The 22804-nt window shown below is 37.0% G+C and overlaps 3 protein-coding genes and 1 long non-coding RNA gene across 5 annotated transcripts; 3 read left to right on the top strand and 1 right to left on the bottom strand.

Annotated features, from left to right (window-relative positions):
* The first annotated feature begins 1277 nt into the window (after nt 1-1277).
* LOC110172567 (uncharacterized) lies at nt 1278-3223 on the top strand. Its single transcript, XR_002319128.2, has 3 exons — nt 1278-1348; nt 2384-2427; nt 2496-3223. It is a non-coding gene; the product is annotated as an uncharacterized LOC110172567 (long non-coding RNA).
* Nucleotides 3224-3982: 759 nt separating this feature from the next.
* Nucleotides 3983-6326, top strand: LOC110172570 (uncharacterized). Its single transcript, XM_055158552.1, has 5 exons — nt 3983-4141; nt 4526-4942; nt 5148-5279; nt 5462-5505; nt 5576-6326. The coding sequence occupies exons 1-5, from the start codon at nt 4105-4107 to the stop codon at nt 5696-5698; spliced, it is 753 nt and encodes a 250-aa protein (XP_055014527.1). The 5' UTR covers nt 3983-4104; the 3' UTR covers nt 5699-6326.
* Nucleotides 6327-8840: 2514 nt separating this feature from the next.
* On the top strand, nt 8841-10611 carry LOC110172603 (uncharacterized). 2 transcript variants are annotated; one of them, XM_020938493.2, is made up of 6 exons: nt 8841-9230; nt 9359-9429; nt 9511-9927; nt 10179-10325; nt 10397-10425; nt 10493-10611. In XM_020938493.2, exons 1-6 carry the CDS (start codon nt 9139-9141, stop codon nt 10550-10552), a joined length of 816 nt encoding a protein of 271 aa, XP_020794152.2. In that variant the 5' UTR covers nt 8841-9138; the 3' UTR covers nt 10553-10611. The 2 variants fall into 2 exon arrangements, with proteins under 2 accessions (XP_020794152.2, XP_055014027.1); XM_055158052.1 differs by having other exon boundaries at nt 9299-9429.
* Nucleotides 10612-11570: 959 nt separating this feature from the next.
* LOC110172602 (stromal interaction molecule 2-like) lies at nt 11571-20807 on the bottom strand. Its single transcript, XM_055158053.1, has 12 exons — nt 20288-20807; nt 19215-19345; nt 17429-17540; nt 17243-17333; nt 17000-17115; nt 16513-16687; nt 16259-16436; nt 15345-15506; nt 15167-15267; nt 14837-15084; nt 14578-14764; nt 11571-14043 (listed from the first exon to the last, which is right to left on the bottom strand). The coding sequence occupies exons 1-12, from the start codon at nt 20403-20405 to the stop codon at nt 12609-12611; spliced, it is 3054 nt and encodes a 1017-aa protein (XP_055014028.1). The 5' UTR covers nt 20406-20807; the 3' UTR covers nt 11571-12608.
* Between the last annotated feature and the right edge of the window lie 1997 nt (nt 20808-22804).

Genomic DNA, 22804 nt, shown 5'->3' with positions numbered 1-22804 from the left:
TTATGCCTTATTTCTATGGTCTGAATTGTTTCAATTTCAGTTGTTTCCACTAGAAAGTGTCTCAAACCACCACAAATCTAAATGTTCCATTGAAATAGCCAATCACATTTGTGTTTGGGTAACACACTTGGCTTCTTATAAGATGGTGACAAGCGAGGGTGGGGTGGCTGAGCGAGTCTGATGGAGGGACACGTGTGTCTTCTGTTTGTGATATGCGGTAAGTTTACATTCAGTTTTGAGTATTAGAACTGTGCAGTGAATCCAGGTTTAGTGAAGATCAAGGTTTAGTCATTTGTAATTATCAGTTTTAGGCTTGTGTCTTTTTAGAGGTCTACAGCCACCTTCACCTACATCTTTTGTCACTAAAATCTTGTTTGGAGCAGATTTCAGACTTTGGAGTAAGAACTATGACTTCTATGTATCAAATGTTTCTTGTGTTAAATAGTAATAATTAAAAGTATGTGTTGTGCTGTGTTCAGCAAATTAATGTTGAAATCTATTTTTAATTTTAATGTTTTAATAAGGCAAAAAAAAATAATTTTGACTAATCTTCCAGCCCTAATGTGTGTGCTTTAACTCTCTGTGTGACTGTCCTTCAGGAGCGGCTGTTCTTGGTCCGTGGGTTTCTGGGTCAGTTTTGGATGTGACAGTGAAACCTGGAGAGAACATCACTTTGTACTGTGACTGCACATGTTCTACTGGAGTCTACACAGTGTGGTACCGCAACTGTTCTGACCCAAACCATCCCCCAATGGTTCTGAAAACTAGAAAGAACTATGGGTCAAACTGGAAGGATCCACTGCCTCAGTTTGAGTTTGTGAAGGACTCCAAATCTAACTGCTTTAACCTGCACATCAGTAAAATCACAGAAAATGATGGAGGCTCATACTATTGTGGAACTGAGACCACTAAAGTTTTGGACAAAAATGAAACCGGTGTAACACCTGAAATTGTGTACACCTATGGACATACCATAACAAGAATAGTATTTAGTAAGTATGTGCAATATTAATTTATATTTTAAAGAAAGAACTTAATAGTGAAATATTCCAAGCATAAAAATATTTTCAGAAAAATGGCTTGTTTACATGACTTAATATTCAAATTAAAATACAGTACGTACTACCCACACTAACTTATTTCAGTATTCCATAATAACATATCTCCTTTAAATAGTTATATATAGTACTGAATATAGTTTTTGCCTAATCCAGAGTCCAGTGAACCTATGAAGTCTGAGGAGTGTGGAGTGTGCTGGATTCTGCTGTTTTCTCTCTGTGTCCAGCCCTGACCCTTCTGTCCACTCTGCTGCTCGTGTTTGTGCTTTATTCAGAATGCTGTAAACAAGGTACATTAATACTACATAGTCTGAAATGCATATGAAGAAATGACTCAACCAAAAAGTATGATTTAAAGTTTATGTTTATTTATTAAATATGGAACAGTGCACATTGATCAACATGTCTTAGTACAGCATGTAAATGTGCCAGAGGTAGCCATGCTGGCTAATTTTCATCTGTAGTACCATTGGCAGGTTGATAGGATATAGGCACAATAACTTTCAGACCATCACACATGACAAAGATATTAAGATCTGTGAATATTACGGAATATTATTGAACTGTATGTAACTCTTTTAATGGGGGTGAAGCAAGATCATGGAGGGTCTTACAGAGCAGAATAATGTCTGAATAAATCATTACGTTTTCCCAATTTAAAAAATTATATTTGCTCAGTATTGTTGTTGATGTTTCCAGAGTTTACTTGTAGAGCCTTTTTATAGGCAGCTGTGTGGTTTTGTTTGCCTGGCTCCAGCTCATCAGACAGTAGTTTATATGAGACAGAATGGTGGCATTTACATACTATTTTTAAACAGCTGTAGTTAAATTTCTTCTAATGTGTTTAAAATTAATTTTGTTTCTCACATTTTGATATGCCTTTTAAATGATAATTGAGAGTCCATTGTGACTCTTGTATTACCACTTGTATGGCTGCCCATCTACCATAACTATTGGATCTCTCTCTCTCTCTCCGTTTACAGATTTCAAGAAAAACATACACATAGTTTTAGTCACATTGAGATGTAAACATTAGTTTTTTAACCAATCACAGACTGTCACCATTACAGATGACAGGTTTTCGGCAGCCTGCTTTGTTTTTGCATACACATACACTATGGCGTCATAAGCGTATAACTGACATGATGCTGTAAAACTCACATCAGGCAGATCATAATAACAGATAAATGATGTAAAAAGTAAGTAAAAAACACATCCAAGTTGTTATTAGTTAATTACAATAGTTAAGTACACTTCAATCTGTTATCATACAAATAACTTGTATGTATTTGAAGTGTTTTGTGAAAATGTTCTATATTTTGTAGACATGAAAAGAGCAGAACCCAGAGTTCAGATGAGCCAGAGCGAGGTAACGTGTACATTTTGACTTTGTTTGGTGTTATAAGTTTTAATACATGTGGTGAATGTCATTTTTAGGATGGAGATGTGTGTTACGCTGCTTTAGAAATCCGCCAAGCATCACAAAGACCAAAGAGAAAGAAAAAGACCCCCAACTCTGATTTCAGCACATATTCTGCCATCAAAACCTCTCAAGAATGAAATGCAAAGAATTACTGAAAAATAGATTTGTCATGTCTTGTTGATGTCTCAAACTGTATATTTCCTTGACATAACTTCATAACTTTACATTAGTTCATTTGAACCAACCTACATTTTTTGCATCTTTTTAACAAATGAATGTAAAACTTATTTGCCACTGCCCAGAAGTTGTGAACAATTGTTTCTAAAAGTGAGGCCATGCAGAGCTTCTTATTTGGATTCTTTATATCTGCTATTTGAACTAAACAATGTAGAGTTTGCTATCAGGGTATATTTTTTTAAACGGATAGTCATCCTGGATGTCAATTTAACCTTAAAATGTTTACTCATTCTGTAAAACTTTTTTTTTTTAATATTCATGTAACAAAAGCAATTGTACTATATTGTGCATCCGTATCAGCATGGGGAAGCAGCTGGTTGAGCATTTGAGCGCTCGTGCCTGTCCTGGACCCATGTTATATTTTACATCATGTCTTCTCCATTAAGGCACATTAGTTCCTGTTTTGTCACCTTGCTTTCTCTGTAACCTGATGTATGCATGTTATTTGAAAATTATGCTATGTTTTAAATACATTAGTAATTGTGTGGCTCATTTATAAAAACAAGGAGGCAAAATACTTGTCATTATAATTACATTCATTAAATGCTTTTGATGAATGTACTAATAGCATTAGCCTTAATAAAGGATAAAGACAGAGATCATTCATTATGAACTAACTTAGTTTAGTAGTTAGGGTATTAATTAAGTAGTTATTAATCCTGAGTCTTAATAAAAACTTGTTCTTCATAAATGAAGTCTTTTTTCATGCTTTATTAAAGCTAATTAAGTTTTAGTATAAGTTTAAGTATATAGAAACTATATAATGTGCAATTTGTAATTACATTTTTGAAGGCTCACTTGAACCATTTCATTATCCATGTTATTCTTCCATGTATGTATCCATGTATTTTCATTATAATTTATTTACAGTTCAGTTTTTTACAGGTGATTTGATACTTTTTTTTCAGAATTTGAATCTTCTCATTCAATCTTTTCATTCATGTCCCTGGGGGCTCCTTGTCCAATATGTCTGTCTGTTATTGTCTCCTTATTGTCTCCTTCTTCTAATATTTTGACTATTTCAATATGTAATTGCTTATTACTGTTTGCATTGTATTCTTCATCATCATCATCTGTCATTGGACTACGGATAAAAAATTTTCTTCTTGGCTAATTCTGGCATACAGAAAACCTAGAGAAATGTTTAATGGTAATTAATACACAGTGTTCCTAAAATTAAAATTAAAATAGTTCTTGTCAACATGCATTTGTTAAAAGTGTCATCATCTGAATTGTTTCAACTTCAGTTGTTTCCACTAGAAGGTGTCTCAAACCACCACAGGTCTAAATGTTCCATTCAGATAACCAATCACATTTGTGTTTGGGTAACACAAATAACCTGGCCGCAAGCGTGGCGTGGCTTTATCCGTAGACACTGATGGCCTGATGGAGGGGCATGTGTGTCTTCTGTTTGTGATATGCGGTAAGTTTACATTCAGTTTTGTGAGTATTAGAGCTGTGCAATGAATCCAGCTTTAGTGAAGATCAAGCTTTAGTCATTTGTAATTATCAGTTGTAGGCTTGAGTCTTTTTAGAGGTCGACAGCCACCTTCACCTACATTTTTTGTCACTAAAATCTTGTTTGGAGCAGATTTCAGATTTTGGAGAGAGACACATTTTTTTCTATTTTCAATGTACATTATGTTTCTTGTGTTAAATAGTAATAATTAAAAGTCTCTATTGTGTTACATTCAGGAAATTAATATTGAAAGTCATTTGTATCTGTTTTAATAAGGCAAAACATTTTTTTGTCCAATCCTCCAGCCCTAATGTGTGTGCTTTAACTCTCTGTGTGACTGTCTTTCAGGAGCGGCTGTTCTTGGTCCGTGGGTTTCTGGGTCAGTTTTGGATGTGACAGTGAAACCTGGACAGAACATCACTTTGTACTGTGACTGCACATGTTCTACTGGAGTCTACACAGTGTGGTACCGCAACTGTTCTGACCCAAACCATCCCCCAATGGTTCTGAAAACTAGGAAAGACAGTTTTGCCCTAAAAGATCAAAATTACATTTCAAACTGGAAGAATCCACTGCCTCGGTTTGAGTTTGTGAAGGACTCCAAATCTAACTGCTATAACCTTCACATCACTAATATCACAGAAAATGATGGAGGCTCATACTATTGTGGAACTGAGACCACTCAAGTTTTGGACACAAAGACAAATGGTATGAAATACACATTTGTGTATGCCAATGGAACTGTCACAAGAAGAATATTATTTAGTAAGTGAAATATTGAATATATTATAACTTAACTTAATATAAGTTAACAGTGAAATATTCAATCATCAAAATTTTCAGAAAAATTCCTGGTTGGTGTAATATTAAATGAATACACTATGTAATAATGTACAGACAGTAAATAATTATACCTTGTACCTCCTTTAAATAGTTATATAGTACTGAATATAGTTTTTGCCTAATCCAGAGTCCAGTGAATCTATGAAGTCTGAGGAGTGTGGGGTGTGCTGGATTCTGCTGTTTTCTCTGTGTCCAGCCCTGACCCTTCTGTCCACTCTGCTGCTTGTGTTTGTGCTTTATTCAGAATGCTGTAAACAAGGTACATTAATACTACATAGTTTGAAATGCATATAAATAAATTACTCAACCAAGTATACTTTAATGTAAAAAGTAATTTTAAAAAACACATCCAAATTGTTATTTACACTTCAATCTGATATCATACAAATAACTTTGTATTGTGTTTTGACGTGTTTTGTGAAAATGTTCTATATTTTGTAGCCATAAAAAGAGCAGAACCCAGAGTTCAGATGAGCCAGAGCGAGGTAACACTTGGACATTTTGACTCTGTTTGGTGTTATAAGTTTTAATACATTTGGTGAATGTCATTTCTAGGATGGAGATGTGTGTTACGCTGCTTTAGAAATCCGCCAAGCATCACAAAGACCAAAGAGAAAGAAAAAGACCCCCGACTCTGATTTCAGCACATATTCTGCCATTAAAACTTCTCAAGACTGAAAAGCAGAATAAAATACTGAAAAATAGTTGTGTCCAACTATATATTTTCTTCCACACTTTTTGGCATCTCTTTAACAAATGAATACAAAACTTGTTGGCCACTGCCCAGTATTTGTAAAGAGTTTTGTCTAAAAATTAGGCCGTGCAGAGCTTCTTATTTGGATTCTTTATATCTGCCATTTCAACTAAACAGTGTGGAGTTTGCTATCAACGTATATTTTTAAAATGTTCAGACTTAAAATCAGCTACCTTAAAAATGTTTACTCATTTTGTAAATGCTTTTCTATTATTCACATTCAGTATCCATGAAACAAAAGCAATTATATTATATTGTGCGTCCGTATCAGCATGGGGCAACAGCTCTTTGAGCATTTGAGCGCTCGTGCCTGTCCTGGACCCATATCATATTTTACATCATGTCTTCTCCATTGAGACACTTTAGTTATGTCACTGTTATGTCACCTTGCTTTATCTGTAACCTGATGTATGCATGTTCTACTTGAAAATTATGCTGTTTTAAATTAATATTTTGGTAAATATTACTCTTTATCATAATTGTTATTAATCCTGAATCATTCTTAATACCATTTATATTTTTTTCTCTTTGTTATTATGTTATATTGTGATATGGGAGCTACTGTGTCCAAATAATTTCTCTTGTGGATCAATAAATTTGTAAACTCTTTGTTCTTTATAAATTACACACAGGGTCATGATCAGACATCAGTGTAACATCACAGGAATCTGACACTAGAAAACAAATAAATAGAGGGTGAGTCGGGTTTCTTCACTTTTAAAACCAATGACAGCTGGTTGGCATGAGAATAATCAGATCTAAAATCTGAACTTGTAATCGATTTCAGTCTTAACTCTGAACACCTGCTTGTTGTAATTGCTGATGTTGATGTTCAAATTGTGTAAGAGTGTAAAGTTCTTGGTCTGATCATATCTAATGATCTACTAACGTTGTTGAGAAGACTTAGCAGCATCCTTCTTTTTGCAGAAAAGAATTCACAAGGAACTTGAAGATCCTGCTGTACTTTTGTTGTTGCACCATTAAAAGCTTTCTGGTTGGTTCTATCACTGTGCGGCTCTGACAGAAACATGTTTTGGAAGAAGTTATCGCTCCATCAAACACCATAGCTTCTTCCCACAAAGTTTTATAAACTTGAACAATGCACTTTGAACTTTGACTATCTACTCTGTGTTTTTAATTACAAATGCCACATAAACTATCCTAACCTAAATGAAGTAAACACTAGAATTGAAGAGGAGTCAACATACCACCAGTGTAAGACTTCTGAGGAGAATAATGGCAAAGTGGCAGGTTTCAGTTGAGTAAGACTTCCCCTTTCTCTGAAGATCTGTGGTTCAGGTTGGCCCCACAGTGGTGTACAAAGCCACAGCAGTTCAAATGTAATCATCTTTCTGGACAACTTTTGTGACAATTGAAAACACTAATCAGTTTGAAAAAGACAGTGAGAGTCAAGATAGTTTTTATCTCAATATGTTTTTTGTTAAATCTGAAAAATGCAGCTCAATTGTTCTATAATAATAATAGTATTATTATTATATTAAGGTATTCATTCATTTACAAATAAAAAGTCATGTTATTCACTCTGTAAAAAAATTGTGTCAAACACACCCACCCAACAATTCAGTGCTCCATTTGTTTGGCTAAGTCAGCATTTACATTTCCTTTAAAAGCAAAAACACTGCATTCAAGATTGTATGTGAGCTGATGTTTGTCTCAGCACAAACACATCGATGGAGATGATTATGATACTTTTGATATGTGGTAATCTTAAGTAATCTTGTGGCATTTAAAGAAAATGTATTTAACTTAATTTGTGCATCTTCTTTCAGGTATTGTGCAGCCCTTGGCCTGGGCATCTGTGGTTGAAGTGAGACCAGGACAAAACCTCACTTTGTTTTGTGATTGTTCATTAGAGCTTGGGACACTCATAGTTTGGTTTAGAAATGCTTCCCATGCCAACCAGACGTCGGTTTTGAAAGTGAAGAAATCCTACTCACCCGGTATGACTGAACTAATGAGTCCACAGCCTCGTTTCCATTTTGTGAAAAATCATTCATCAAAATCCTACGATCTGAAAATTACCAATGTCAGCGAATCAGATCAAGGCTTGTATTTTTGTGCAACTGAGACTCGCAAACTGCGGGAAATAAATAATGCAATATCTCCAACTGATGTGTTCACTTTCGGAAATGCCACAACAAGAGTACAACTTAGTGAGTACTATAATATTATTCACTCTATAATAAGAAGAAAATATGATATTCGTGTCTGTGTTTTTTAGAATCTGCTGTGACCACTGATATGAATATGTCAAAGCCTAACCCAAAGGACTGTGACATCTGCTGGACACTGCTGTACTCTTTGTGTCCAACTTTAGCTCTTCTGTCCTGTCTGATCACGTTGTGTGTGCGCTGCTACCAAAAGAGTAAATATATAATCTAATCATGTAGCAACAGTTTTTCATCATGCATGCAAGAATACTTATGTAGTTTTTGTTTATTTTGCAGACAAAAGGAGCACAGTTGACACTAAATTGAATGAAGAATCAAATGGTGAAATGGTAAAAGTTAGCTCTGAATACTTGAATACTTTGAATGTTCATGCAACTTCTTGTTCAACATACAGACTTGCATCTTTCAGTATAACATGTATGTATTTGCTACTTTGGTTTTGATAGGACATTTGTGGTCAGTCTATTTCCTTTTACCAAAACCTGTTGCTAAATAACAGGAAAGGGTCTCGTTTTCTAAGTAGGTCAACTATGCTGTTAGTGTTTTCTCCATTATTAACTTATATTGTTATTTCGTTCATACAAGCATTTAAACATTCATTCCATTCTACATCTCAATCAATATTTTGGGAAGATTTTATGTTACATCTTTATAACAAAAATTACCCTTGAGTGGCAGTTTTCCTCTGACTTCATACTTTTTACTCAAAGTGGAGCCATTTTTCTTCTTACACCTCTTTTGTAATTTGAAATTTCAGGATGAAGATGTCTGTTATGCTACTTTAGAAATCCATCAAACCTCACAAAGACCAAAGAAAACAGGCTCCAGTGCTGACTTCTGCACATACTCTGCTGTCAAGACTTCTAGAGCATGAAGTACTTTTATACTTAAAAAATCAAGAAGTATATTTATTGTTAAAGTTTGTTTGAATGTAGTTTTCTGCTATTTCACAGTATTCTGAAAGACAAAAATAGTATATGCACACACACATATATTTGTTACTCTACACAAAACAGCATATGTCAATAAATAATAAAATAATAAATCAGACTTATATGGCACTTTTTTGGACACTCAAAGACGAAGATAATAGTAATAGGAAATAAAATAAAGATAAGCGGAAGAAAATGGATGGATGGAAATAAAGTGTTTTCTAATGTTAACTTGATTGTATGTTAATGGACATAATGAGTTTACAGAGCAGACCGGGTGCTATTCTTAATGCACAGCAGGAGACCACCGAAGGAACACTTTCAAGAAAAAAGTAAGTTATAATATATTTCCATTGTTTCATGATCTAAACCTGTTTAACACGGTGCGAGGTTACCACAGCAACCACACAGAAGACCTTTGCATTGGACCAGCCAGTGCTCAGTTTCGTTTCTTTAGCAGCAGTAACACAAAGAGCTCCTCTGTTTGGTACCTCACGAGCCACAAGATGAATGCACTCCTTATATTTATGGGTAAATCAATCCAGTCATTCTTTTTATGATTGTTCTCTGTGCAATCTGAACATAACGATATAGTGATTTGATTCTGTGCAGGGTTGGTGTACACTGAGCATCTTGTGGTCTCTGGCTCAGTTGTGGATGTGAGGGTACAACTTGGAGAAGACGTCATGCTCTACTGTGATTGTACAACAGCAAGTGGGGTTCTGGTGATGTGGTATCGGAACTGCTCCCACATGTACCAGCCCACTTTGGTTCTGAAACTACGGACCAAGTATTTACATGATTTACGGAATGATCCTCTGAGCTGGATGATCCCTTTGCCTCGTTTTCAATTTGTGAAGAACGACTCATCCAATTCCTACGATCTGCTCATCAGTAATGTCACAGAGTCAGATGAGGGCTTGTACTACTGTGGAACTGAAACAGTCACACTTGAGGAAGATGGAACGAGTTATCTCCAGAAAAAGTACAAATATGGTTATGGGAATGTATCAACACAGCTAACTTTAAGTATGTGTTTTTTCCCCTTCAGTTTTAATTTATTCCATGAAATATAAAGGTGATGCATTACATTTAGAGATGTAATTTAATGCATTCACTAATTAGAAAGACAGTTGATAATGATTACTTTTTATTATTAACTATTTTCACATCACAACAAGCTGCAAGGTCAGCATGGCATTGGAAACCCTCTTTTGTTTCAAATTTACAGCAGTGTATTTTATTTATTAGAACATATATTTAGATGTACTTTTTTTAAGTTTCAGAATCCTCTGAAGTGTTAGTGTCCCATAAAACTCCACTGTCTCATCATGACCCTGTGTGGAGGGCAATACTGGTGCCAGGGGCTGTGGTCCTTTTCTGCAATGTGTGCTTCATTCTGCTGTATCATCTTTGTCAGAAACATGGTAAAACATTGTTATGTTCATCTGTTCTGTTCACCAACATTCTTAAACTTAAACCATATTATGTTTTTCAGATGCCAGACTTCATACCAGAGGACTTCAGGTATGTATTGAATTGACTAGAAACATATTGTCTTTACAGTATTAATTTTATTTCTCTGTGCTTTTAGGATAAGGATCTGTGTTTAACTACTGTGGTGTTTGGAGCCATGGAAAGGAAAATTCAGTAGCATCAGGCTGATAATTTATTGTCGTAAATTACAATAATAAACAAAGCTTTTTCACTGTTTACTCATGTACTTGATTGATTTAATTTATACAGAGATAAAAAGATATACAGCATCCAATATATATACCATTTAACAAGAAGAAGCTGTTGGACTGGTTGGTTTTGTAAAGTACAGTTTAACAACTGCAATAATTAATCTGCAAGAACCAAACCATTTTCAAGATCAAAACAAGTTTCAAAACAAGTTAAAATGCTCATGGTTCTGCATTTTGCTATAAAACTGTAAAAACTTGCTTTCACTTTAAACTTTCACTTTCACCATAAAGTTGCTAACACAAAGACAATAAAGAAAAAACACGCGAAAAAAAAAAGATAGACAGAAGCACATCCTGTTTTTGCATATTAAAATGTGTTAGTGGAAGTGCGTATGTGGTGAAGAGAAAGGTCAGGTTGAGCAGAAATATAAACCTTGTTTGGCCTATCTGAAACAAGCCTTACAGACACAGGAAAACCACCTATGCTTTTTTCTCAGCTCCCCACTTTAACCATGTCATATGACATGACATATTCATTATTATGTTTTTCACTATGTGAAGAGATTATTTGTTTCCAGCTATTTAAATAAAGACAATGAATTTATTAATTAACCACTGCATTTATATAGCACTTTTCAAGACACCATAAGCGCTTTACAGTACATTATTTATTTACACCACACTCTGTGTGGTAAGACAGTATTGTAGCCACAGTTGCTATGAAGCAGACTGATGAAAGCCAAGCTGCCCCTCTGACCACCAACACTCACGCACACACGCGCGCGCACACACACACACACACACATCACATTCATACTAGGCAATGTGGGTGAAGAGCCTTGCCTAAGGACATAACAAGTTTTGCAATAGATAGGCCTTTAGATAATTTACAATAATTTGCCATTGTTCAAATTATTCATTATTCAAACTGAATACTTTTTAACAACTGTTTATTGATTGTACAGACTACAGCAAAGTTGCTGCTTTAATAAAAATGTCCAGCAGATGGCATCATTCATACATATAATGACAGGCTCACAGTGTCCAAAGATTGAATTTTATCAATCAAAAAGAAAGAAAGTATGTTCAAAAACAAGTTAACTGCCAAATGTGTAAACTTAATAGAAGTATATAGTGGAGATCAAGTACAGCCTACACGGGGAAAAGTATTAAGGATAAAATACAGTAGTGACAGCTTTTTCGTCTTAAATTTGGGTTAAATGTGAGCAAACAAATTCTTTGAATTGAACAAAGACATTCTGTGTCCAGACACTGAAGTCAAGAGAAACAGAAAATATCCACAGTGTAAAGTTACTGTTTGCAAAAGTATAGGCCACAACAAATCAATAAAAGAGAGGTAGCCTTTACACAACAAAAATAATGGAGTATAATTCCTTTTTTGTTTGTTTGTTTTACAAAAAAACAGTATTGCACTCTGAAATTCAGCTATAAAACTGCCTCTCAATAGTAATTTATCTATCCCTTATTACAAACAGAATTATCTAAGCGTGAATAAAATATTCTTACAAGTCAAATCTAAATAATTTCATTTTCAGTACAAATATAAAACTACATATTCTAAACTAAAAAGGCATTAAATAATACCAAAGACTTACGATGCTAAAATAGCTTAAGTATGAACTGTATCACATAACATAATAACCTTTTCAAATATACAACTGTTGTCTTTCAACAATATTATATGATGTTATATTTGTATTAAATGATTGGATTAAGGAGAGAGTTTAAGCAATGTGGCAGTCTCAAAGCCCTAGTGTAGGCTACAGTAAAGGCACTCATCTGATGCAGCTCACAGTCCAGTGATGTAAAGGGGATAGCAGCATTTGAAACTCAAAAGTACATGCTTGTATTAAGTAAATTGTGGTTAACCCACATGATTGTCTAAGACAATAAATCAAGTAAATATTAAATTAAATAAAGAGCCAAAATTTACAAAACTACAGTCAACATAGTAAACATGGTACTTTTCTCAAAACACTAAATAACCACAATGGGCATGGGTCAGAGCTTATGCAGACCACTCTGAGACTTCTCTGGACTAGACTCGCGTTTCTTTTTAAAGAGATTTTTGAGCTTTAAGGACTTCTTGCCCTTGTCTTTGTCCCTGTTCTTCTCCTCAGCTGTCTCCTGGACTACTTCAGTAGCTGCATGTAAAGCCTGTGTGGCCAGGTGGGCTGTGGACTCCTCCCCGGGCACACCAGTCTGCTGCAGGTTGGGAGTGGAGGCAGAGAGACCAGTCGCAGTGGTGCCCATAGAATGGCAGGACTTCTCTAAAATCCCATCGTAGACCAGCTGGCTCAATGGACCAACACTGAAAATGTCAGCGGAGGACTTCCATGGCACCTGGGATGTTGCTGTTATATCTGGTTGACTGATTCTTCCTGAGAATGTGCTTGCTTCTTCCAAGTCTTCCCTCATTAGAAGATGCTCAGGTATTTCATCAACTCTATCAGCTGAGATTTTACTAGTAGGAGTATCCATAGAACTGTCAACCATCCTCTGTATTCTTCTCCTTAGAGACGGGGCAGACATGTCAGGGTCCTCCCTAACTATTCTTCGACTGACTGGCTCATAAGCATACTCCTGACGCTCAGCTGTAAAACAGGTATCCACTGGTATCTCTCTAGGGATCATCCGAATGGAGCCAATATCAGAAGGATACTCTAGTTCCTCTCTGGACACCTTTCGAGCCGGGTTACGATGCATCTCAATCATTTTGTCCAGGCCAACTTTCTTAGCATCTAAATCTCCTTTTGTCCATGAGATTTTCCTTGAACCTGTATCAAAGGACATCCCCACTGGGTCTCTGCCAATTCTTTTGGGCAGTGATTCATAGGAGTACTCTGCTTCATCTCGAAACAGCTTTCTCGGAACACTGTCAATTGATGTCCCCATCATACCTCTTGTTAGCTTACGTGGAGCCAAGTCAGAAGCTTCCACTTCAGACCAGATAATCTTCCTAACATCTCGTGGATACTCACTTCTTTCTCTTGACAGAGAGTCTGACAAATCACCTAGTGTATCTTGCTCAGGTCTTCTACAGGCAAAATCAGAATCAAACTCAGTAAGAAAGGTTTTTTTGACTGCAGCATCAATAGGAGTTTCACCCATATCCTGAAACATCTTCAGTGGATGTTCTTCTCTAGATGCCCTCAAGGACTGGTTCTCAAGAGAGGAATCTAGGTCTTTGTCCTGGATCATCCTTCTGGTGGCTGAATCCACAATGGTCTCTAGTTCCTCAATAGAAACTTTGTGAACTGGTGACTCTATCGGCTCATCTGGATCTCTGACTTTGGTCAGAGACACATCTGCTGGCATCTCTGGTTCATCTGGGTAAGGTTTTCGAAGAGGCATTTCAAGAGGAGAACTGGGATACATTTTGCCAACTGAAAGTGATGTCATGAAACCTTGGTCAGCATACTTTTCCTGGGAATCTCTGAAAGTAATAAAGAGAGGAAGGTTATTAAAATTGTCATCAAAGATGTTAACTTTTGACTTCTTTGACTGTCACTGAATTTACACAAGTTATACTTGCACTTACTTAAAACAATGATTTATTTTCTTTTTTCTCTACTTCTTAACTATTATGTAAGTGTAGGTTAGTAGCAATCACAAGCAAAAGTGGACAGTGTGAAACAGGGAGGATATCAGCAATGCTTTTCCATTCAATTTCAATTCACAATATAAAATGTTTTGTATGTAACCTACTTATACACCATATGTATATATGCACATCTACAGCCATGTTCAATCATTCAAATTATTAATTATGTTGAATATGCAAGAATACACACATCCTTACACACATGTATATTGTATACACATTATAAATATGCACATGTAAATAATATACACATCCATACACACACATACTCATGTACAGATATATATGAGATCAATATTGCCACCATAAGAAGCTGTGCAAATTTCTAGAATGGGTTCCATGCTCTTTTAGCAAATGTTGACTTACTGCTTTATCAGAGTTTTGCGCAGGAGTACTTCCTCCTCCTCAAAGCATGGGTACGGGGCACGTATAGGAATGAGGAGGTCAGGGTCTGGGGAGATCATGGACACTGGAGGTTGTGTGACAACACCAGAGCGGCGTGTCCTGGACACTCGAGAGGGATGAGTTTGGGGTGAGCACTTCATAGGTGGCACTGGAAATAAAAACATATTCAAACAACCAAACTCCACTCCTGTACAGTCAGTGAGAAGTAGTCAGTGCTTACCTGGCATCTGCTGTATCATAGGTGTCTCCTCCAGAAGATCCTCAATAGATCCATGGGCTGCACTGTGGTACAAGCATCCGGACTGGGAAACTCGTGGCAGACCAAAGGTGGTTGGGTCAGAGTAAAGCTGAGCAGTCAGGTTTGCCAGACCTGGATTCCTCATGATTGGAAAGCCACACAGTCGCTCAATCTGCTGCCAGCGATGAAGACGCTCTCGTAAGCAGGCCGTAACTTCAGATAAAGCATTTCTATGGACAAGATAACCAAAAATAGTTCATTATGACAGATACATGCTTTGTTAGGGGTAGATTGGTAGATTGCATTACTTACTTTGCCTCAAGAATCTTTTGGTCAACTTGATCCAGAGATGAACTGTGTGCCACATGAAGAGTCCCCAGCACAGAGCTTCGTTTCTTCTTAATTCTTTCTGCCTGACAAATTCAAATGATTACACTTATGTATTTGTGTGTTTCTTACAGAATGAGCCTTTGTAAGGAAACAGCCATACTTCTTCTTTGGCTGTTCCAAGCTGAAGTTCAGCACTGTGCTTTTTGACATTGTAGTACTGGACCTCCACTTCATGTGTGAGCTGCAGCCATTGCTGGAGAGCCTCAGAGACCGTCCAGCTTGCCTGCATGTCCTTCTCAGCCTGCTTTAGCACCTCACGCACCTTTTCAAAAGAAATGCAAAAACAAGTTACTATATTACCAAATACTATGCAATTGACAACTCAAGGTGTTCTGTAAAAAAAATTTCCTTTCATCAAAACAGAAATATAGAACAAAAAAGTCAAATGAGATTTTCAGTTGATTTTTCTGTTAATTCAGCACCCTCTTATTTAATTAATTAGTAACTCTTTAGAGTTAGGAGGGTCAGATATCACCTACCAGAATTGTGTGTGAACAGTAGCAGTATTTGGGCGGCAGTAGTTCAGTTGGTAGAGCATTCGCCCACTGATCTGAAGGTTGGCGGTTCGAATCCAGCTCTCAACATAAACATCTCAGGTTGAGCAGTCAGATCCACTGACCCACAGGTTGGCTGGTGTGATTCCAGCTCCCACAGATGAATGCTGTCGTTGTGTTCTTGGGCAAGACACTTAACCCGCCTTGCCCACAGTGTCTGCGTACACTGGTGTGTGAATGGGTGTGTGAATGGGTGAGTGGTTCCTTGTTGTAAAGCGCTTTGAAGCGCTATAGAAAAATGTGACCATTTACCATTTGTGTACTGCTCAAAAGTAACACAATTAATCCAAATAGTATTAAATCAGTAGAAGTCAATATACCCAATATTGATCTGGTAGTTTCTTTTAAAGTGATAAAGTCAACATCCATAAAGAAGATTTTTTTATTTTTTCACTTGAACTGTATACTATTCTTATTTTGGTCCATATACTTAATAAGTACATGTGCATGTTGCTCTGACCTGCTCCAGTTCTTCCTCAGCATATCTCAGGCGACTGAGTTCGCTGACTGCTCCTCGTCGGAGCTCATGCAGACGGTGGGCCTCCTCCTGTGCCCCCATGATCTCATCTCTCATCTTCTCCTCCAGACTCTGCTTCTCCTCTGCTACACTGCGCTTCTCCTCTTGGGCACGCTCCAGCCTGCTCACGTAACAACTCGTTCAGTTCAACAAGTGTGGACACCAATCAACAATGAAGATTACTGGGTTTTACTAACTGTTCCTGCAACTCCATGAGGCTCTGCTCCGCACTCTGGAGGCTCTCTAGATCCTTCATCATCTTGGCAATGTGGATCTTGCTTGCTTTGTTCTGGGCTTGGGCAAACCAGCAACCTCCAATTCCCATGACCACGGATACAATAAGCAGCAGGTCTTTCATGTAGTTATGAGGTCCTGCAATGAGATAGTTTTGATTAATACAGTTAAATGACTTTTTACTTATGACTATACACCAGTCAAAAGTCACCTATGGTGGTTAAAGTAATTTAGCATTTAACACACTACCCACATAGATCAATGACTATGATATTATGGCTGATGGGTGCAAGTATTTTACAATTAAAAATAAAGAATAGATGAGGTAGTGTGCTGTGAAAGGATCTGGTGGTATAGCATTTGCCTGTACAACCCCATCTGACTGTTATATGTGTCCAATAAAGCCTACACATGGACATTAAGAATATATGTAGTGTCATCGACTCTTACTTGTTGGTGGTCCAAAGAGCACCACATCAAGCGCTTTAATGTTGAGCTTCTGCTTGTCCCTCTGGTCCTGGACTTTGAGCTGTCCACTCAAGAAGGATGGCTCATTTGCTGCAATCCTGTATATTGTGTTGGAAAACAGAACAGATTTATACTTTGATAGTTTGATAGTTGAAACTTGTTATTCTGCTAATGGACATCTAGAGCATCAGAAGTGGCAGAGTTTATTTCATTAACTGTTCATACCGTGGGAGTGTATTTCCAGTTACTTTAAACTCTTTAAAGTTCTTTTCATACTGTGGTAGTTCCACAAAATCTTTCAGCCAGCGGAGCACTTCTTCTTGAGTCCAGTTATGAACTGAAAAGTCATATGGATATTGAGAGAAAACATTGCTTTATTTGTACACTTATGTTACAAACACTGCCACACACCTTGGGAAGATTTCCAGCCTCTCCACAGTTCTTCTACTGTGATGTGCTGGTCTTCTCTGTGCAGGTTACTGTGTTTGTTGGTCTGCTGCTGTTTCATGTCCTCAATGATGAACTTTCAAAACACGAGACAAACTCATTAGTTTAGTCGTTTGGAAGCAACAATTATAAAACGGTTGTGATATATGGAAACATGGCACCATAGTGAACATACCAAGTCTGAAATACTGATGAAACGATGGAATGTTTTGAAACCGTATGCACAAAAACAAGACGTGCAACTGAAGGATATTGGGTTACACTGCAATTTTCCAACACATGCTGTTTACTGTTTGAGTAATACAGTTTAGGAGGATTAGGCTGTAAGCATTTATATATTTATCATTTACAGTATTGTGAAGAATGCTAAGAAATGTATTTAATTACAGAAAACTGAATGCCCACATTAAAATGTATTTTGTACATTTTCTGATACATGGCTCAGAGTACAGTATTACAAATACTTAAAATACTTTTACATTGAGTTGCATTATATTTTAGTGTAAAGAACTGACAGATAAAACAGATTTATGTTTATTGTATCTGGCCCTAACCCAGAGAAGGAAAAATCGCACATACAGGCACTGAAAGAACAGTGTTTGCTAAAAATGTTGTCTGATGCCTAAACTGTGTAGTCATGTCCTGCAATGTGTTCCTTTGGTTTTAGGAAAGTAGATTGAATATCACCAAATGAAAGAGTAGCTGTATCATTACTCATAATTAGTACTCTGAATATGTATTTTCAGTACTCATATTTTTTACTTCCTAACACTATTTATTTGAATGTAAAATACCTTAGAATGACTTGGACTTATGCAGTTCTATCTAGTTCTACTGGTGTTGATGTGTGGTGAGTGTTTGAGTGAGAGTGTCTTGGAATCTGTCCTTGGCTGTAAACTGTGGCCTCATTTGATGCTTGAGGATTTTTAGACCATGTGGGATGAGTTGAGACCCCTCCCCTGATGTCTCTATAGTAACGGCAACCTGAGCCCCTGGATACAGTGTCCCAGTCCTGCATTCTCCAAACGCTAAGGCGCACTGCTCCTCTGCTTTGCTCACTATGGAACATACTGTATGGCTACAAGTACATCACAGATAAATGAACTGATGAATTAACATAGTAAATTAAAGGTTTCCTATATAACTTCTCAGATGTAGGGTCAATCACTTGTTCATCATGATGGAGATGTTACTGCTTTGCCTGCAATCCCACAGTATGGCATTAAATATATATATATATATAAATATTTCCATAGAGATATATATGTCACATCTGTAAAGAGGTAATCCAGCCTATACATGAAAACATCTTTTTCAGGGTGTTTTTAGGAGCAAAAAGCCCTGTACTTACAAAAAGATAAAAGACAAGTTAAATGTCCTATTGAGATTTGTTTTTGTGTTTATAATTTGTCTAATTTTGCATAATGTATATAGATTTTGGGCTGATGTGATCTATGGTTTTAGAAAAGCTTATTGGTATGAGTACTCTCTTTCACTCATTCAATTTTCATTTGCTTTTACACCTGTTACTTTGAATCTTGAAGCATTGAGAACCATTCAATATAATCATTAAATGGAAGTTTTATGAACTATATTGTAAAAGCAGTGTGTACGGCAAATATTCATAAATTATATATACTCTCAAAGCTGTGTCAAAGATTCATCCATTGAATTTGGTCCTTGATACCTTTCATATGAGGGCACAAGCTGTTCTCAAACCTGTGATAAATCCTTAGTAGAAATTCTGTACCTCGACACTCTCCTCCACCTCAATGCCTCCGTCCTGGTCATCGTCCATCATCTGATGGATGTTCCTCAGAGCCTCGAGACTGTAGCGGTCCGCTTCACTCATACATGGAGGAGTCACCACCAGGCAGGGGTCTACAAAAAATGGAAATGTTCATTGAAATAAATAATGGCTGCATATTTTTCCTGACACTTCACGTTACACAAGCATTAGAGTGGATATTAGGCAGACAAAGGCCTGTGTGTTTACAAACAAACACGGGTTACACACCAGCCACAGACACTGTTGGCAAGGTGGTTAATACTCTTTAAATTCACAATAAATAAATAAATAAATAGATAAATAAATAAATAAATAGTGAAGCGTTCTTTTGATGTTTCTCTTTCAAGTAGGTTTCAGTGGCAGAAGCAGACTTATGGAATGAGCAGTAAACTGCTATTTTAGACTTATGTTTGTATTACCAGCAGCAGGAATATGCAGGGAAGATGTCATGTAGCTTACCGTCATTTACCACTGAGTGACTCAGGAGCCACTTGTGGTAGCGTGACGCAGTGAGTTCTGGTGCTTTGACTGGTTCAAACGACTAAGGGTCAAAGGTGGGCCAGCTGAAGCCACTTTGAAAAGCAGCTCCAATAACACTGGTCAATTACACTTCACAATGTAAAGAATGGGGCTGCCATTTGGGACTACAGTCAAAATAGTTTAAAGGCAAGCTGTAGCCTACTAATGAAGAAAATCACTCACCACTCTCCAAATGACTTCATTAAAACACTCATGCTCTTACGGATAGCGCATAGGCTGCTACAGTACGCAGCAAGTGTTTTGAGTTTGATGTAGAAAAACTGAAATACACATTGGTACAGTAGCACTTACAATACGAGTACAGAGTACAGAGCACTTACAATACTATTTCTGTACAGGCACTCTATTGGCTGATATATAAAATGTTAGTTTGTTTATCCGTTTCTACATAGATGGAGCGTGCAATATGCAAAAAATGAAAGATCCCAATTTGTATCTGCAAATATAATTTAGGCTCGACCTACTAGTAATTGAAAATCTAATTCAGTCAATACCTGTTGGGTCGAAGGAAGCATGGGGAAGGCTGAAGGCGTGCAGATCTCCAGCGCTTTGGGCCGCAGCAAAAAGTGCCGCTGGAAACACCAGCACCAAAAAGTAAGAGAGAAGCAGCATTCTGGTAAACAACAACACTATCCACGGGATAAGTGTCCTTGAAGCATTGAAAAGTGTCCGTAGGTGCAACACGCGTTTGGGTGGCACAAGTATCTCTTTGCGCAAAGTGTGAAGCGATCCGTGTTTCTATTACGGGTGCAGGCTGGAGTGGAGACGTGACGCCGATGATTCAGTTGAGAAATCCCTTTTACCGGTTAGCTTTTACGTTCGTATAGGTAAAATATGTGTAAACAGATTAGTCAGATCACATTGGTATGCGTTTGAGTAATCCACACATCGTATTAAAAAATACCGGTCCGTGCGTAAAAGTTATCCAAAAGCATTGGCCTATCCAAACGTCTTAGAATAGTATTTATCTTCCTAGTCACTGTTGTTCGTCTATTCCCCGTGTGTTCTCAGTAGTTGTTGTTTAAGAAACTAGAAAGGCAAGTTGGCGTTTTCTTTACTCTACTCTGTTTTCTCTTCTGTCACCTCTTTGCCAAAGCAGCGTGGATTTTCAGATGTGACGTTCTTGCGCACAGTTGGCCTCCCCCCTCTCAGACCCTCTCTAACAAATGGTCACCAAACCACTTTTCCCCAAATGTGAATATTACTGCCCAACCTGACTACCAATTATTCTTAATATTTAGAGCATACACTTGGCAGTAGTCTCCAACTGATATTTTCACCTCGCAGTGGTTTTTGTGTGTTGATTTAACACTGAGTCGTTATTTTGACCCAGTGTAAATAAAAACATAGTTGGGTCCTGCGTTATTTGTGCCCTTTTTAATAGACCTGTGAATATAACCTACTGACAATCAAACTCCCCCATCATAATACATAAAATTACAAAAAAAAAATCGCCTTCCAAGTAGGGATGTAACGATATCCAAATCTCTCAGTACGATATTGTCACAATATGCATCTAAAGGTACGATATTTATTGCGATATTTTTGAGAGGCTGATGTAATTGTAGATAGGACACTTTTTTGCTTTTAAAATACCCTGACAAGAATTTGGTGTGAATTATTACTGCCATAATCCCAAGAATTCAAATAAAAAGCATATTACTTCTTCTCGTCTGCGCTGAAATGAATCATGGGTTCCCAGTTCCCAATGTTTATTAGTTACTGCAGCTGCAAAACAATGTATTCAGTGTTGGGAAGGTTACTTTTAAAATGTATTCCCCTATAGATTACAGATTACATACCCCAAAATGTAGTTTGTAATGTAATCCATTAAATTACTTAAAGTGAGTAACGTAATCTGAATACTTTGGATTACTTGATTTGCTGTAGAGAAGCAAAGACGAGGAGGAAATCTTCACATAAGATGTTTTGTCTGATAAAAGAAAATAAAAAGCCCAGACTTTATTTAACTAAATTAAAAACAGTATTGATAGAAGAAGTTTAGTCTTGTTAAATCCTGTTTGAGACATGGTTTAGACCTGGTTTAGTCCTGCTTTTAGACCTGGTTTAGTCCTGCTTTTAGACCTGGTTTAGACCTGGTTTAGACCTGGTTTTAGACCTGGTTTAAACCTAGTTTAGACCTGGTTTAGTTTCCGGCAATGAGTGGAATTATGGAGAAAAAAAAAAGAAAGAAAGAAAAAGAAAAAAGGGATATAGTCCAAAATGTGAAAACAGGAAAATACCTCTGTGTAATCCATTTATTTTAACAAAGTAACTGTAATCCAATTACTACTCACTGAAACAGTAACTGTAACTGAACACAGTTACTCATAATTTGTACTCTGATTATGTAACTCTGGTACATGTAATCTGTTACTCCCCAACACTGAATGTATTTAAGCAAAGGAACTTGTGATTCGATATACTGTTATGCCCCACAGTATTACTGTGAAATCTTTGACAATACAATATCACGATATTTCAGTTATTGTTACATCCCTACTTCCAAGTCCAAAAGGAACAGAACCACATCAGATTAGACTGAAAACTGTCTTAAACTTGTAATAATTATGTACCTTCCACCAGCTGCTGATGCCCAGTTCTGATCTCTAGTTATTGCTTTGCCTGAAATGTTCCAGAGTGGTATTAAACATTTGAATTACAGATGTTTTATTGCTTGAAAAATAACTTTTAAAACAAGCATTACTGTGAGTGGAGTTGGCTTTCCACAGATCTGACCTTTCACTTGGCCTGGTGGCACGTGACAAGGACATGGGGATAGAATGGTTTAATGCCATATGTGGAACAGCAAATCAATAACACCTGCATGGAGATGCAGGTGGCAGACCCTTCACTTGCACATAAACAGAACTGCCAGGGTCTGCCACCTGCACGTAAGATGAGTCTGTCTTACATGCACCTTAACAGACTGAAATATGGGTGAAACTGGGTGTCAACCAGTCCAAAAGAAGGAAAAGCCTCAAATAAAGCCAGACTAAATCATGAAAATT

The sequence above is a fragment of the Boleophthalmus pectinirostris genome, unplaced genomic scaffold (genome assembly GCF_026225935.1).
Source record: "Boleophthalmus pectinirostris isolate CB_2022bp ecotype Guang Dong unplaced genomic scaffold, ASM2622593v1 HiC_scaffold_22, whole genome shotgun sequence".
Lineage (NCBI taxonomy): Eukaryota > Metazoa > Chordata > Actinopteri > Gobiiformes > Gobiidae > Boleophthalmus > Boleophthalmus pectinirostris.
The sequence above is the reverse complement of the archived record's forward strand: the minus strand, read 5'-3'. Positions and strand labels throughout refer to the sequence as shown.